The sequence below is a fragment of the Pholcus phalangioides genome, unplaced genomic scaffold (genome assembly GCF_987345545.1).
Source record: "Pholcus phalangioides strain wild (caught in Gottingen) unplaced genomic scaffold, Ppha-v1.0 ptg000017l_1, whole genome shotgun sequence".
In the NCBI taxonomy this organism is placed as follows: domain Eukaryota; kingdom Metazoa; phylum Arthropoda; class Arachnida; order Araneae; family Pholcidae; genus Pholcus; species Pholcus phalangioides.
The window spans coordinates 23983307-24000737 of NW_028301610.1; the positions used below are offsets into that span (position 1 = coordinate 23983307).

Below are 17431 nucleotides of genomic sequence, written 5' to 3' on the forward strand. Positions count from 1 at the left end.
ACGTCACTGGTGTTCAAAATTAAACGTAATGAATTTTTTAATGTTTTTTAAATTATTTTTTTAAATTTTAATTCTATTTTGAGCCGCCCTTAAAGATGTGCGACAGGTACGGTCGCACTGGCCCCAGCACTTTGTGGGCCCCCCCCCCCCCCCCACACTCACAGTAAGTTAGTTTAGGCTTTCATCAATTGTGAAATTATTTCTTTCATTAATTCTGAATTTCCGTCAGTTGTGGAATTATTTCTTTCATTAATTCTGAATTTTCAATTGTGGAACTATTTCTTTCATTAATTCTGAATTTTCAATTGTGGAACTATTTCTTTCATTAATTCCGAATTTTCATAAATTGTAGAATTACTTTTTTCATCAATTCTGAATTTTCATTGGTGCTGGATTTCATGCCGATTCTCCTGCCCCACAAAATATATAAAATCGATGCAAAGGGGTCCCTAAATTTTTGCGTGTCCCAAATTGTTGAGATGCGTTCTTGATTCCACTATTATCATCATCACATTAGGTCTGGTAAGGACGGCCCGGATTCCATTCCATGTTTCACATTATTAGTGTAGCACAAGCCGTTGGTGTATGAATCGGCAAGTTTAAAAGAAGCGGTACCACGCGCGCGCGCGTTAGTGAGAGCGTGATTGTTTATTTTACTTTGATTATACAACGAGTGAGTGAGACCGTACGCTTAAAGAAAGTTGTTCGTCGTTGAGCCAACCATTTCACCGGCAACCATTTCGTGTGAACGACTGAAGATGGCCGAGGCTGCTGAACATTCTGATTCTTTCGAGTCGATTGTAGCGGAAACAACCACCGTCTCGATTCCACCAGGATTCTCAGTGAGCGATGAATTCGGCAAGCGCTGGATATTTGGATCGAAAATTGGTTTCGGTGGCTGCGGGGTAATATTTAGCGCCAGAAGTGCGGACCAAGGACCACGGGACGATTACTCGTACATCATTAAAATTGAACATAATGAAAGCGGACCACTGCATACTGAAAGGAGAGTGTATAAGAAAGCTGGCCAACCAGAAAAAATATCAGCGTGGGTCCAAGAACGCGGATTATCCCATCTCGGAATGCCATCTTACCATGGTTACGGCGATTTCATGTACGGTGGGAAAATGCGGCAATTCATGGTAGTTAAGCGCTACGGCAAGGACATGCAATTTTATTTGAAAAAATATGGTTCGTTTGAAGTGAAAACTGTTTTGAACATTGCCCTGCAAGTTATCAATGTGATCGAATATCTCCACTCCTATGGGTTGGTTCACAGTGACATCAAACCAGCCAATTTGCTCCATGGTCGCTATCAAGATGGAGAAGAGAACCAAATATACTTGATAGATTTTGGACTGGCATTGAAATTCAAAAAACATGGTTGCCATAGGAGTGAAATTTCAGATGTTCAATTACACAACCATGGTACCATGGACTTCATGAGCCGCGATACTCATTATTACATGCCTTTTACCAGACGTAGCGATTTAGAAAGCCTCGCCTATACCCTTCTGGTGATGCTCAAAGGTACCCTGCCTTGGAAAAATACTATGGTTACGTATCGAGTGCAACAATTCAAAGAATATTTCTGGGAAAATAAAGAAATGCTCCTGAAACAGATGTTTGCCTCAGATGTACCTCCTGGAATAAAGAATTTCTTAGATTACGTTCATGGCATGGGATTTACAGATAATCCTAACTACGAAGCTCTGCGAGTGATCTTCAAGAATGCACTGGAGATCGTAGATCCTCATCCCAATGGTAAATTGCGCTTTGATGGCAGTCATTAACTGACGGTTCCGATGACGAATCTCGTAAAATAAACGAACTCATCGACAATTTTGCTCTCATATTTCAAGGACATAAATATCTTCAACTGGACTTATGTTACTTCATGTGGGACACCCTTCTCCGACAGACACACCATGGTCATCTTCAACATCTTCAACTGGACTTATGTTACTTCATGTGGGACACCCTTCTCCGACAGACACACCATGGTCATCTTCAGCTACCGGGGCTCATTAGACCTGGCCGATATCAAATGGCTGGACAAAGACATTCATGTCCCAGCTGGGATTCACTCACACCGGTATTCATATTACTGATTTTTGTTCGATGAAAAAATGAAAGGGGGCCTTGTTAAATGCGAAAATAATTTATATTTATAATATCATTTGTGTGAAATTGAAATCCATTAGCCCGAAAAAATTACAATAATTGATTGATGAAATTAAAATTGTCTATAATATGAGGACCAAAGCAAAAAATTACATAATCGGATAAATTCTAAATTAAAACAACTGATTTCACGCAATCTATTATACTGAGTAAAATTATTTGAACCTGCTCTTTAATTATGCGATAAAAATTGTTAATTTTTTCTTGTGTGAAAAAATTTATATTTTTTTCATGCTAGTCTTCAGCAGTACATTTCTGTGTTCGAGATTCTTGATCATTGAAAAAAAACGTGTGACTTTGCTGAAATTGATATACTTCTCATATTTATTGCGCAATATTCGATGTCCCAACGAATGTATTGGACATTTATTGACAATATCCGGCCAAAAATTGTATCAAAAATCTATGTATTATTTTTATGGTATTTCAAAATGTTCTCATGGCAAACCAAAATTGATTATGTGTCAATAGACTAGGAGTGATTAGTGAATCTTGTGGTATACCCACAACCTAAAAACTGTCTATTTTAGTGTCAAAAAATTAAATAACATATTTTTTAAATTACTATTGACAATGCTTATTTTAACCCTTTCCACGGCTTACTAGAAATCACTAAACCACCTGTAAAATGCCGTATCTTTTTTAATGAAGTAGGCTTTCTTCCGATTTTCCGCAAGCGCTAAGTAAGGAGTATAGGGAAAAGTGCTTATATTCAGAAATCAGTTTTACAAATATCTGGGATTGTTAATGCTAAAATAAGAGGCTTTTAAGAAGGCGAGATATCTCGTCAATGCCACTGAGAGGATTAAATATATATCAAATGGGGGGCACAATTGCATAAGAACATTATATATATATAAATCGAAGTTGTTGAAATTCTACTGAATCTATCATTTCTGGTAAATTTTTGGTTGTTTTCAGGTAATCAAAGTGTCAAGGATCACTTTAGGGAAAGTATTGTTTCAAATATTCTTGAAGGTTTGATATTAGACTATATTTGTACAGCAGGTTAAAAATATGTTCAATATTTTATAATTTTGTTTAATTTCTTTCACAATGTATCTTAGTTTCTTTTAAAATGTATCTTAAAATTTCTTTTGAAATGTACCTTAAGATTTCTTTTAAAATGTTCTTTACTGATTTTTATAGCTAACTGTCCAGTTTTGGATTTGTTATTTGCATATTTGACTTTATCTGTACTTGTACATTATGTACTTGGAGAAGTTTGAGGTTCCTTTTAGCATATTTTTACACGCCTTTATGAGAATTTGTCTTAAAAGTATCTAAGACTCGCTCTTTTTGAAATAATTGTGCCATTGCACTTAAAAAAAATTTTTTTTTGGATTTTCCTAAATTTTTGAGCAAAATACTGCATTTTTGAACAAAATATTTCAACCCTTACAGTGGCAATGACGATATATCTCGTCTAACTCGATGCCTTTCATTTCGGCGATTCCAAGATATCTCACGTCCTTAAAACCCTTTTATTCCAACAATGCCGAGCCCATCTAGCTCTGTATATAGGGCTCTGTTTGCAGACAGGTTAATCATCCCCCCAACCTGTCAGATCAACTCCCAGTGGGTGGAGTCGACTTTTGTTCAGAGTTTGATAACCGAAGAGTAAGAGATATTGTTTTTTTTCCTTCGCTTCGGGTAGTATAGGAATATTCGTACAGTACAAATAATGGAAAAAGATACAATATTTCTCTTCCTTGTTATTTTTATTATTGTTGGGGTGAGGGGAAGCACTTATTAGCTGCTCGAAAACGTAAAAAAGTATTCTTGAAAAAATGTGTGACAGTTTGCAGAAAGTTTAGCGATTTCCACTGTTTTCCAAAATTTTTAGAAATCACTTAAAAGGTTAGGAAACTTCAATATTAATTCATGACTGATTCATTTATATACGTTTTGTTACATTACAAGCTATGGCAACGTGTTTCTGAAAAAATAGGTTATCAAGGATTATCAAATTGAATTTTTTTTTTCACTTTTACTCATTGTTATACCGGTTATAATTTTTCTTGTAAGACTATTTATACAAGATGCATAGCAGCAAATAGAATGCAATGAACTTCAGTTTATTGAGTTTATTATGTCAATTAATGTGTTTCTGAGAAATTATGGATTATTTTCTTCATTTTTATTCATTATTATACTGGTTATAATTTTTCTTGTAAGACTATTTATACAAGATGCATAGCAGCAAATAGAATGCAATGAACTTCAGTTTATTGAGTTTATTATTTCAATTAATGTGTTTCTGAGAAATTATGGATTATTTTATTCATTTTCATTCATTATTATACTGGTTATAATTTTTTTTGTAAGACTATTTATACAAGATGCATAGCAGCAAATAGAATGCAATGAACTTCAGTTTATTGAGTTTATTATTTCAATTAATGTGTTTCTGAGAAATTATGGATTATTTTATTCATTTTTATTCATTATTATACCGGTTATAATATTTCTTGTAAGACTATTTATACAAGATGCATAGCAGTAAATAGAATGCAATAAACTTCAGTTTATATGTACCTGAGGTCGAATTCATTTCTGTGTTTCTAGTATTTATTTTACTTCATATGACTGTTAACCTTTGCACAATGTTTTTGTTTTCGCTCCTTCTTTCAATGAAATGTGTTTTTCCTCCCTACAGCAAGAATCCACCAAAAGTGGGAAACTGGAGTTTCCGGCGTGAAAAAGAGATTATTTCCTAGTTAGATTATTTTTTATATGCTTGCAAAGTATAAAGGATCACACTTATATACACAGGTTTTAGTGATTCGATAGCAAAGACGATGTAGTACTGTATATGGAGATTGGAGGACATCTATGATTGAACATGAGTGATTACAGCAGGCAGTGATTTTCGGTTGACGAACAAGTATTTGATACCTCATTTGTTTCTCGTATCAAAACAAGCCTCGTTTGTTTTGATTTTTTGACAACTTTGCGATCAAGGACTGCGTCCAAGTATTGCGTCCAAGCGCCAGAGGAATAAATTCAAACAAGCTATCTTTGTTTTCTTTCCTCTCTCCTCATCATTGCGAAGCTTTCTTCCAACCCTATGGTAAAAGAAGTAGTTCTTTTTACCTCCGGGATGTATATTTCTACTTTACACATTTAAGAGCGAAAGAGAACAGGTAGGTGAGAGTGAAAAAGAAATCTACTGCGTACCTACTCTATTATCTGTTAGTATTACAGATGAGAGAGAGAGAGTATAGTATATAATATAGATAAGTATATATATGTCTTATACTGTTTTCATTTGTTTTTTTCTTAGTTTTCTAACTTCCTTCTTTTTTTCTAACATACGGTTGGGTTAGGACAAGATTACCATATTTATCGCCGATTCGTCAAACTAAGGTGATCCGAATTTTTTGCCAATTGTTTGTGAGCGAAAGGGTTAAACGACCAGATTTTAAAATTTCCTACATATTAGGGACTGTTTATGTAACTTCGTTGGTAAAGCTGTTGCGTGAAAGCCGTGAATGAAGAGCACCCCCAGTATTTTTTTTTTTTTTTGGCATTCGTCCAAGCATACCAGAATTTATTCAAAAATCATTTTTTTTACACGAAGCTCCAGCCGAGCCCCACGGGTCAAATCTTTCAACGCCTCTGAATTTAATCCGCTCCACTTAAACTGAGCATTTAGATTCTAGCATTATGCTTAAATCAACGATGTGGAATGAAAAATGTACCAAATAAAAAAAAAATACAAAATAAGAAATTAATCCTCAAGTGTAATTTCTTGTCGAAAATTAACTATTGGGCATAATATAGTGTACAAATAACTATATAATGCCAAATAAACTGCTGGCAAACTATATAATGCCGAATTGTCGTAGGCGTGAACTTGTATCTGGTCCATGTCCCCAAGCCCTCTCAATATTTGTCACTATCTTGATAAGACCTACAAAAATATTGGATTTAACCCCGCCCTACAATATTTTTAGCCCCCTCAATATTTTCAATAACTTCACGCCTTTGCATATTGTACTTGATATCGCACTAGTCAGTTTTAAATTATCTTGCGAAATTATTCTAACGTACGACCCCACAAGCAAAGAAAAAAAGGGAAAAGAACATTGCGTGAAAAACGTATATTTATCTACACACAGAAAATTCTCAAGGTTACATTCTTATCTCAAATCCGCGCACACACTTGGCAAGCGAAAGAATGGTGTTTGCATTTTTTTTCATAGAACTTTCAACGTAATATTAAGTAAGAAGCATTGAACGGGTTAAAACTGAGAAAAAGAACTAGACCGTACGGGCATAAAATGAATTTTCAGACTATTTCTTGAAATTGTCAAATTTAAATTGAGAAGTAATTTCACGTACTGGTGAGGAAATGAGTCAATTTTCATTAGTATACATGAATGCTGTTTAATTGAATCTTACATAGCTTATGCGACTAAGATATTTATGAGTGAAGAAAAGATGTTATTCATTGAGATATAATTGGATAAAATTTGAAATTACGCCTGACTAGATAGTTTGGAAATTCTGATAATTAGTAGGCAACTTGCTAACACCATAAATTAAACAAATTACTGCATTAAATATTTAGACCTAGAAGAATAAACCGCCAACGATGTAAATTGAAATTTCAGTAAATATTTCGAATTTTTCGAACTTCATCATTCGATCGTTGAGCAAAATTTTAAATTTTTTTTATTATCAAGGTAAGAAAACTCGGAGTTACAGAGCTGTCCTGAAAAATTTAACTTCTATATGGTTTGAAGTGGGACACAAATTATGAAAAGACGGGAGGGGGGGGGGGGGTGGAAATTAGGAAAAGACAAGAGGGGGCATCAAGAAATGAGATGCGGCAGAAATTGGAAAAAGGCAAGGAGGCTGACATTAAGGAAAGGGGGGGGGGCAGAAATTAGTAAAAGACCAAGGGATGGAAATTAAAAAAAAAGAGATGGGATAGAAATCATGAAAAGAGAGTAGGGAGGGCAGAAATTAAGAACAGGCAAGGATTGGAAACCAAGGGAAAAAAAATTAAGGAAGCAAAAACTATAGTAAGAGACTAGGGGTGGAATTGGTGAAAGGAAATGGGGGCAGAAATTAGGAAAAGACAACAGGTGGTAAATAAGAAAAGAGGAAGGAAGAAAAAGTGAGAAAAGAGGCAGATAGAAATCGAGAAAAGAGAAAAGAGCAGCAATTAAAAAAAGACAAAGGAATGGAAACTAAGAAAAGAGGGGGGGGGGTAGAAATTGGGAGCCAAAAATTGGGAAAAATTAGGAAAAGAAAGGGGGGTGAAAATCAAGAAAAGAAAGGCGGAAGCAAAAACTAGAAAAGAAATGAAAATAGCAGAAATATTAGTAAAAGTTCATGGGTAACGTGCGTAATCTTTATCTTGAAAGAAGGGCACTCAGAGAATACAAGAGTGGAGGAAGTGACCTGTAATCATTTATCGATAAAAGAAGAGTATTGAAGAAAGCGATAAGGGATAGTAAAAGGCAGTTGAATCTAGGTTGGCAGATAACATTGACTCTGACCAAAAATCATTTTTCAGGTACGTCAATAATGGATGTAAGGGGACAGTTGGTCCACTCTGGATAGGAGGGTCTAGGGTTGAGAGCAATATGTAAGAATTTGTAGTACTTTCGATGGCTTTTTCGCTTCAGTCTTCAATATCTTCAATAGTGAAGACGATATCCAAAGTACGGGTGTATCATGGGATGATAAATTCCTCAACGAAATTCAAGTGGAAGATTTGGAAGTCCTAAAACTTTTCTAAAAATGTAGGTGCAAGCAAAGCGTTGGGACCAGATGATATTTTCACTAAGGTCCTTAGTGAATGTGCTAATGAACTGCTGCAGCAAGTTGCATCGATTCACAGAAGTAATGTTGCCGAGGGTATCGTCCCAGGGGATTGAAAGTTTGCTAAATGTTTTTTTTTACCGATGTTCCGGGTAGTAGAGAAACCGTGTCGAATTATCATTCATTGAGTTTGATGAGCTCTTTCTCGAAAGTTTTGGAAATTATTATCAAAAGGCAAAATATTGGTGAATTAGATAGATGAGAATAATGTAATGTCAGACCAGCATGGGTTTAGGAAGTGAAAATCATGTGTAACCAACCTCCTTTGCTGCTTCTATGATCGCGCGAATATCTAAGGCTTTGGGAAAAAGTAAAAACGTCGAGACGTTGTTTATCTTGATTTCCAAAAGACATTAGATCGGGCCCAACATGGTAAATTCTTGAAGCGTTTTTACATGAGATTGGGAGCAATTTGTTGAAGTGGGCAAAATCGTGGTTGCGAGGTAGGTCACAGGGGCTTATGGTGAACGGGGAATTTTCTGATTGGACAAGTGTCAAAAGTGTAATTAAGGGCCGGCTCTATCTCGGTTGGCACACCCAAAGAAAATTTGTTTGACCATACGTGCCGCTTTCGAACAAACTATCCCTTTTCGCTGGTAGAGGGGTGGTGTGTGTGGTAGTGCTGTCGGCAAGAGTGCGTAGGTGTTGGCATTCCAATATAATAAATATGTCAACACATCGTTTTCGTGAGCGCGCCTTTTCTTTACCTCTCTTTCGCTGTTTGAGAGAGAAGGCTTTCGTTTCTTGCAGAGTCAAGATTCAAGATGTCCTTTTATATGTTGCCGTGTATTCTCGTTTCTTTTTATATGTGAACGTACCGTGTGTTTCTTCAAATTAATAAACTTTATATTTTGCCGTTATCTGGAATTTAAGTATTTTTCTAGAGTCAGATTTACGCTATCTATAGACAAGTCACTACTTGAATTTAAGGGTCAGCACTCAACTTTCTACACTAGTGATACATCCACAGGGGTATAGAGATGAGCCACGCGTACTGTTGATGGCACTCGGTGCTTAGTTTATGAAGAGAGATATTTTTTGAGTATGTTTACATTGGAAGAGAGAGAGAGAGAGAGAGTATTATATATCGAAGTGTTTAAAATTTTTTCATATACTTTAAATATACACATGCACAGCAAACAAGGGGGGTGGAATATGGCATTTTACTGGCGAAGCGTTGATTTTAGAGGTATACTTCCAATTAGAAAAAGTTTACAAATAACGTGTTGTACTAAGATATGTCATTCATGTTTTCAATTGGCTATATAGTTATTAAAATAAAAAAAATTTAACTGTTCATAGTTGGAAGTTGTTGTGTGCCCTGTCTCTCTCTTGATGCCAACAAAAAAATTCCACGTTTCTAAGTGCAATATTCACTGAGATATTCGAAAAATGGAGGAGGAAAGTTGGGAAAAAACAGCATTAAAAAAAATGCGGGTAAAATGATTTTTCCGCATTTAATGCTGTTTTTCCCCAAATTTCTTCCGCATTTCGAATTCGAATATCTCAGTAAATATTACACTTAGAAACATGGAATTTTTTTTTTGTTGGCATCAGAAGAGACAGGGCAACAACTTTTTAATTGGGTTTTGGAGCACACGGGGACTATCTAAAAAGTTTATTTTTGAAATTATACCTCTAGGATCAACAGTTCACCAGCAAAATGCCATACCCCGTGTTTGCTATGCACCTTGTAAATTCGACAACCATATTTTTATGGGCATCTTTCTTTTCCGACACCTCGTTGGTCATTTTGCATGCTGTAGTCTTTGTATTTATATAAGAGACTAGGGCATGCGTCTTTAACCCGTTGCTCGCGATTTCGTGTACGCGAGCACTTGATCAAGGTTCCCATTAAACACTTTGTACAAATTACATTCAAGGACCGAAATCATCCTGATTTCATGCATTTGTTCGTGAAACTTGCCGTAAGAGTACTTTTTTTTTTATGAGAGGTGCAAGCAGTGCTCGCAACTAGAAAAAGGTTGAAGACCTCTGGACTATTGAGTGGAAATTAAAAGGGGGGGAGAGTAGAAATTATTAAAGAACGGGAGAAGCAGAAGTTAGTTAAAGACTAAATATAGGGTTGAAATTTAGAAAAAAAAGAGGGGGCAGAAATTACGAAAAGACTGGGGGAGGGGGGGCGCGTGGAAATTAAAAAAACGAGATTAGGCAGAAATTGAGAAAACGCAAAAGGGTAAAAATTGAGGAAAAAAAATGGAGGCAGGAATCTGGAAAACACATTGGGTTGGAAATTAAGAAAAGATTAGGAAGGAGAAATCAGTAAAAGGCTTAGGTATAAGGCATAAATCAAGAAGAGAGGAGGATAAAAATGGCGAAAAAAAGGGGAGAGGGCAGAGGTTAAATAAATGTGTAGCTGAAGACTGGAAGGGTGGAACTAAAAAAAGGGCGGGACAGAAATTAGGAAAAGACAAGGGTGAAATTTTATTTATTTATTTATTCAATATTGTTTGGCCGAGGCCTATACAGGAGGATACGGAAGTTATGTATGACGAAGATGACGATTGTTGGTACAGGAAAATTCAGAAAATCGTAGTACAATCTACAATATTTGGTGGTAGGTTATTCCAGTCGATAATAGTTCTTGGGAAGAAGCTAAATTTGTGACAATCTGAAGAGGCAAAGATGGGCTGTAATTTTTGGGAATGGAAGAGTCTAAAACAGAGGAATGTTAGGGTTTAATTAACATGTTGGAAGTGTCGATATTAAAAAACACATGGAGGATTTTGAAAAGAAAAGTGTTAAACGAAAGATAAGTCTAAGAGAGGAGAGCGGTTGGATATTGAGTTGGCACTTGAGCTCCGATATGGAGACAGACGAAGACCAACAGTTAAAAATGGAGAGAGTGGACTTATTTTGTATAGATTTTAATTTGTCTAGGTTGATTTGGGTATGGGGATCCCAGGCTTCACAGGAGAAGAATTTAGAATAAAAGGGGGCAGAGAGAAATTATCAAAAGACGGGAGAGAAGAAATTTAAACACTACGTAGGGGGGTGGAAATTAAGAAAAGAGAAATGGGCAGAAATTAGGAAAAGAAAAGGGGTGGAAATCAAGAAAAGAGTAAGGAAGCAGGGATCAGTAAAAGACTAGGGCAGTGTCTCTTAAAGTGTGCGTCGCGGCTTCTAGGGCCGTTGCCAACCTTCGTCAGGGGCGTTGCGACGAGCTGGAAATATTCATTTGCGTGACCATTTATTCTCTGAAGTGGTTCTTTTATATGAGCTAAAATATCAGCCGCACTCATCTTGGGAGCCACAGATGAATCATGAGCCGCCGTGGTGGTCGAGTGGTCATAGTGACGGACTGGCATCGCGATGACCCGGGTGCGAACCCCACCGTCGCCACAGTGGTAATCGGCTGAAGTTGGGTTTTCTGTGGTTTCTTACTTTGAGGAGCGAATGAGAGCCGATCTTCCCTTTAAAATAGTATCGTCACAGAGAGCAAGAGGCCCACAAACGTTACAAATATTTAATAATCTCACTTCACTTCTGAAATATAGATGGCAGCACTGAAAAATCAGACACAACACTAGATACGCACTCGGACTGATAGGTACACACACTTACACTTCCAGCACAACTCACTAGGTAGTAAATTGCCCATGGCAACAGACCTCAGTTGTTCTCGGTTTGAAAGAAAAAAGATGGATCATATGAATTTTGGATGAGGGAGCCGCGGATGACAAGAGTTTGAGAACCACTGGACTAGGGGTGGAACGAAGAAAAGAGATGGGACAGAAAATAGGAGAAGCCACACAAAGGTGCGTGGAAATTAAAATTATAAAAAGAGTTGTGGCGCTAAGATTAGGAAAAAAGACAAGGTGGAAATAAGGTAAAGAGGGGGGGGGGGGGCAGGAACTAGTAAAGTACATAGGGTGACCATACATTCCGTATTTCCCGGGACAGTCCCGGTATTTACTGTGTTTTTGGCCGTCCCGACTTTTTGGCAAAAATGTCCCGGTTTTTCCCGTATTTTACACGAAGTCTACTTGAATTTTTATTCTTTATTGAAATCAAAGACTGAATTTGTTTTTCAACTCATAAATTATATTGTGATGATTACGACTATAAATGAGAATATTAATCTCCCACATTTGTCTTGGAGAACGTTTTGTTAGAACTGGAATTCGTTTTAATCCACTGCAATTTGCAGTAATGCTTCATTTCCCGCCATTGTGATTTTTCCGTAATTTAAACAATATTTGGCAACTTTGTTCTAATTTGGCGTCATTTGTGGCGGTAATTGGCGATGTCCCGTATTTTACCGTATTTAGAATCATAATTTCTCGTATTTCTCTCGAGGAAATATGGTCACCCTAAAAGTACAAATGTTTGGAAATTAAGAAAAGGGGAAAATGGTTGTGTGTGTGGAATAGGTTGGAATCAAGAAAACTGTAGAATTGGCAAAAGACCAGGAGTGTGTGTGGAACCAAGAAAACAGTAAGGAAGCAGGGAATTGGCGAAAGACCAGGAAGTTGGAACCAAGAAAACAGTAGAATTGGCAAAAGACCAGGAGGTTGTGGAACCAAGAAAACAGTAAGGAAGCGGGGAATTGGTAAAAGACCAGGAGGTTGGAATGAAGAAAAGAGATGAGACAGAAATTAAAAGACGGGGAAAGGAAGTGGAATATTTAAAGTGAGAGGTGGGGCAGAGATTCGGGGAAAATACAAGGGAGTAGAAATTAAGAACAGAGAGGGGAAACGGCAATTAATGGAAGACCAAGCGGGGTAAGACGAAAATTAATAAAAAAGATTAAAAATATAGAGAAGAGAGAGGGGAGCAAAAATTAAGAAAGACTAGGGGTAGAAATTACTTTCATTAATTCTGAATTTTCATGAATATTAAAATCTCTTTTATTAATTTAAAGAAACGAATTGTAAAAATAATATACTGGGAAGAGGGGAGGAGAAAAGTTTGAAAAAGAACTTTAGATAAAAGAAGATGGTATGTCATATTATATAATGAAAGCGATCTTTTTCATACGAAAGAACTAAAAACCATAGAGGTATATGTTTTTGGTAAGATATTCAATATAATAAATAATATACAGAAAATACTAAATGACGATGATTAGGGTGATCGGATTTCACCTAGGAAAAATACATGATATTAGGATAGTAAATACGGGTTATTACTAAAATAAATGCGAATTTTTGCTTAAAATTTCAAAAATATGCTAAGGATAATTAGAAAAATTTGCGTCAGTGGAGTAAAGGGACAAATTTAATTTAAATTCAAATTGTTTTTAGTGAAAGCACAGCTCTAATCGGCACTTTGAACTTCATTTGATCATTTTTGTTGCACCACGGTCATTTTTTGCACACGAGGGCTAATTAGACCGGGACCTACAATTTATTGCCGATTCCGAACGGCAGGCTTGTTTTTTTACACTCATCGAGAGGTTGGTGCGCTAACCCCTCGATGGGGGGCTCCCTGCGGTAGCAATTTTTTCTGCGGTCATGTCGCCGTTTTTGTTGTACCCCTGTGTCAGGAAAGTTTTCTGACAAGGACGAACCGGGTATCGAACTCGCGACACCTCTGAACAATCCTGTGGTACTTTAGGCGAGTATCTTACCGACCTGGGCTACCGCGCGCCCCACCTTGAACTTCAAAAAAAAATATCTATGTGTATACAGGATGATTCAAAACTCTACGTATAAACTTTTAGGGGAGGTAGGAAACACAAAAACAAAAAAAAATCACACAGGAAAGCAAGATCGGAAACCCCAACCTGATCAGCTGGAGCAGCGTTTCTCAACCTTTCTGAATCCAAGGAACAGTGAAATATCTGAAACAAATCGACGGATCTCTAACTTACAGCATGAGTAGCATGGCCATGCGTCCCGTACTTTACGGGAGATTCCTGTGGTTTTGTCCGTTCCGATTTCATACTATCGTCCCGCTTTTTTCAACGAAGCTCATTCGAAATTGTGCTTTAATCTTTAAAATTATGAAGATAACTTTCACAAAATAAATTATACTACGATAATTACGAGTAAAAATATTAATACTCATCTTAAATCTTACTTATTTTGTCATGTTTAATGTTTTTTCCGTGAACTACATTTCGATCCAATGCGAATCCCAGTAGTCTTTCGCTTTTCCACTGATTCATAATTTTCAGCTATTTCAGCAACAATTGGTGATTTTGCCGACTTGTGGCAACGGTTTCAAGGATAATTGGCACTGTCCATTATTTTGCTGTATTTAAGATCAGTTTCCCGTAATGAAAGTGGTCCTCAGTAATGATGAGTGTTTTTGTTTCCATGAAATACATTTTAATTTACTACGATTTTTTGCAGTCCTTTATTTCCCGACTCTTCAGCAATTTTAGCAGATTTGTCATAAACTGCTTTTTTTGGTACATTTATTTCATATTTAATATTATCCAAGTCTGCCTGCAGATCACCTGCACCATCGTCGTGGATCACTTTTGGTCTACGAACCATAGGTCGAGAAACGCTTAGCTGGACAATAAACGAAGCTGAAGAAATGACAAGCCAATAATGGGTGGAAAATCTCTTTATTTAGCGATACTTTACATGAAGACAGTGCGTGTACACGTTAAGTTTCACAACAAGTGCTCAAAGTTACCATCCACAGTTATGCACAATATATGTATATATATTGTGATACATTCCTATGTGATTCTGGTTTTTTTTTTCGTATTTTCTACCTCCCCAAAAAGTTTGTACGTTTAGTTTTGAATCACCCTATATATTCTACATAATTAGCACCCATAGGGAAGAAAAGAAATCGATAAATTTCCCTAACCTAGATTTGTCTCATCCATGAGCCACCGAAGAGAGAAGTCACCATGTTGGTAACCTTGAATATGGTTTGTATGTTCATCAAAACCCTTCACCGAAGGAGCAAAAATGTCACGTGATCCATAAAGCCCGATTCTTCATTCTCTCTAGAGACACATTATTCTGTTGTAGAGACAAAATAACCGTCAGCTGGCGGATTTATTTATTTTGTCTAGAGTGGCGGAAGATTGACGCGACAGCAACGCGCGTACGCGAGGTTATTCCGTTGTAAAGGCAAAATAACCGTCAGCTGGCGTAACGAACTTCGTGCAGATTTATTTATTTTGACTAAAGCGACGGAGCAGTGGTGTGCCATCGTCGTACTCAAGCGAGTCCGTGCCTCAGATTCATGATTGACCTCGAAGCCATGGCCAACGCCGCATCTTCACCACGTGCAAAACGTATCAAGATTAAACCTCCGCTCCTTCCATACGACTTCACAATCAACAGCTCGTATTTCCATGGCTGGAAAATCGGGCTCCCAATCGGAAGAGGCGGATATGGTATCGTCTACGAACTCAGAAGAACCGGCATCGTCAACGGGCCTGAAAACAACCTGTATGTCATCAAGACTGAATCCTGTCATTCATCCGGCGTAAAAATCGAAAAGATCGTATACAAAGATGCTGGTTATTTGGAAAATATCATGCCATGGAAAGCAGAACACGGATTGACTCATCTCGGTATGCCGCTATGTTTCGGGATCGGTTTCTTCGAATTCCAAGAGAACCTTGTCCATTTCTTGGTTCTCCAACGTTATGGGAAGGACCTCAATTCGTACCTCAAAAGAAGCGGCACGTTCACCTTGAAAACCGTCCTCAACATCGCTATTCAAGTCATAAACGTTTTTGAGTACCTGCATTCTCGGGGGTTTGTCCACAATGACCTGAAAGCCTCAAACTTGCTACGTGGACGATCAGAATACGGTGAAGAGAATAATATATACTTGTTGGACTTTGGACTGTCTTTCAGATACCTTTCGGAATCTGGCGAGCATAGAGAGCCGGTGCCGATCCCTGGAGCGTACCACCGTGGTACCTTGGCTTACATCAGTCGGGATTCCCATAGCGGTATGCCATTCTCACGACGCGGTGATTTAGAATGTCTCGGCTATAACATCTTGCTGTGGTTGACCGGTTCTTTGCCCTGGCGGAAAAGCGACAACAGAGATGGGGTAGCTGAAATCAAGGCAATATATATGTCCGACCCGGAGTGGTTCCTAAATTTAATGTTCATGAATATGGTTCCACCCGGAATCAAAGAATATTTCACATATTTCTGCGGTTTGGGTTTCGAAGAAACTCCAGATTACAATGCTATCAACCGTATCTTCAGCGATGCTCTCAGGGTTGTTGATCCTGTCCTGGATGGGATTCTTGAGTTGCAAGACTAACAGTACGGTGAAATTGAATACGTGTGTGCAGAACAATGTGTGAACTATAATTTATTGCAGTGCCAAGACAGTATAGTGAACAAAAACATTTTCAAGGAGCATTGAAGTTGAAATTTTCATCCCAAATTCAGACTGATATTATTAGAAAGAACTTATTGTCAGGTACCGTAATATTTTTTAAAATACAGTGCTGGCTCATAGATACTAAAATGAATTTTTTTTACTGTCAATTATTAAAAACTGCAGCGATGAAATTATTTATCACCGCGAAATCTTGATATAACGATACTCCGTGAACTAAGGAAAAAATATCGTAATATCGAGAGGTTATCATCAGATTCCGCCAAATTTCTGCTATTGTTGGCACCTCTTCTGAATTAGCGTTATTAGTTCCATCATAAAATGTATTGAAAATTATTTATTTGCAGCAAAAAAGAAAAAAAAAATAATTGCTTAGAATGATGAATAAAATTCAGCGAGTTGTTTCACCTTGTAAAGTAGTTTACCGCACAATACTTTTGTATATTACACAGAAAGTAATAATACCGACAATATCCTTAAAACACTTTCGGTGATTAGGTGTAAAATATCGATGTTTTTATACATTTATGTCTTAGTGCTAGGAAGAACAAAACAATGATAAAAGGAATTTAAAAATGTATTAAAGGTGATTTTGAACGAAATTAAAAAAAATATTGTTGTAGCGGTATATCGCATATAATTGTATCGTTATAGAGAGATTTATCATAGTGAAGGACATCGTTATATCGAGGGAGGTTTAACATTAGGCTATAGGTAATTTCAAGCAATATCGCTATATCGAGTATAGTTGTAGCGAGGTTTCACTGTATTAAATTTATATATGCTTTCTCAGATCAAATTATTTAAAAATGTGAGTTTTGAAGAGCCCGGTGCTGCGAAAATAATTATTGTGTACCTTTAGATTTTGACTCATTCATTGCATTTGAATATTCAGAAATATATTTATAATTAAGCACTTCAATCTAGTTTGATTATCACAAATATATATCAAGGAAACAGTTATTTTTCCGGATATTATGCTGAGGTGAGCTCGGAAAGAAAAGTCATCGCGTCTCCGCCGGGACTCGAACCCAGGCCTCTTGCATACCGGGCAAGCATGCTACCATCTACACCACTGGAGACACATGAATATGCCTTCCTAATTTCA

General features: G+C 37.0%; 2 protein-coding genes across 2 annotated transcripts; both read left to right on the forward strand.

The window, feature by feature from the left end:
- The first annotated feature begins 758 nt into the window (after window positions 1-758).
- On the forward strand, window positions 759-1793 carry LOC149072573 (serine/threonine-protein kinase VRK1-like). Its single transcript, XM_089247240.1, has one exon. The coding sequence runs from the start codon at window positions 759-761 to the stop codon at window positions 1791-1793; it is 1035 nt and encodes a 344-aa protein (XP_089103366.1).
- A 13423-nt stretch (window positions 1794-15216) lies between these two features.
- Window positions 15217-16242, forward strand: LOC149072574 (serine/threonine-protein kinase VRK1-like). Its single transcript, XM_089247242.1, has one exon. It carries the CDS (start codon window positions 15217-15219, stop codon window positions 16240-16242), a length of 1026 nt encoding a protein of 341 aa, XP_089103368.1.
- Window positions 16243-17431: the final 1189 nt, after the last annotated feature.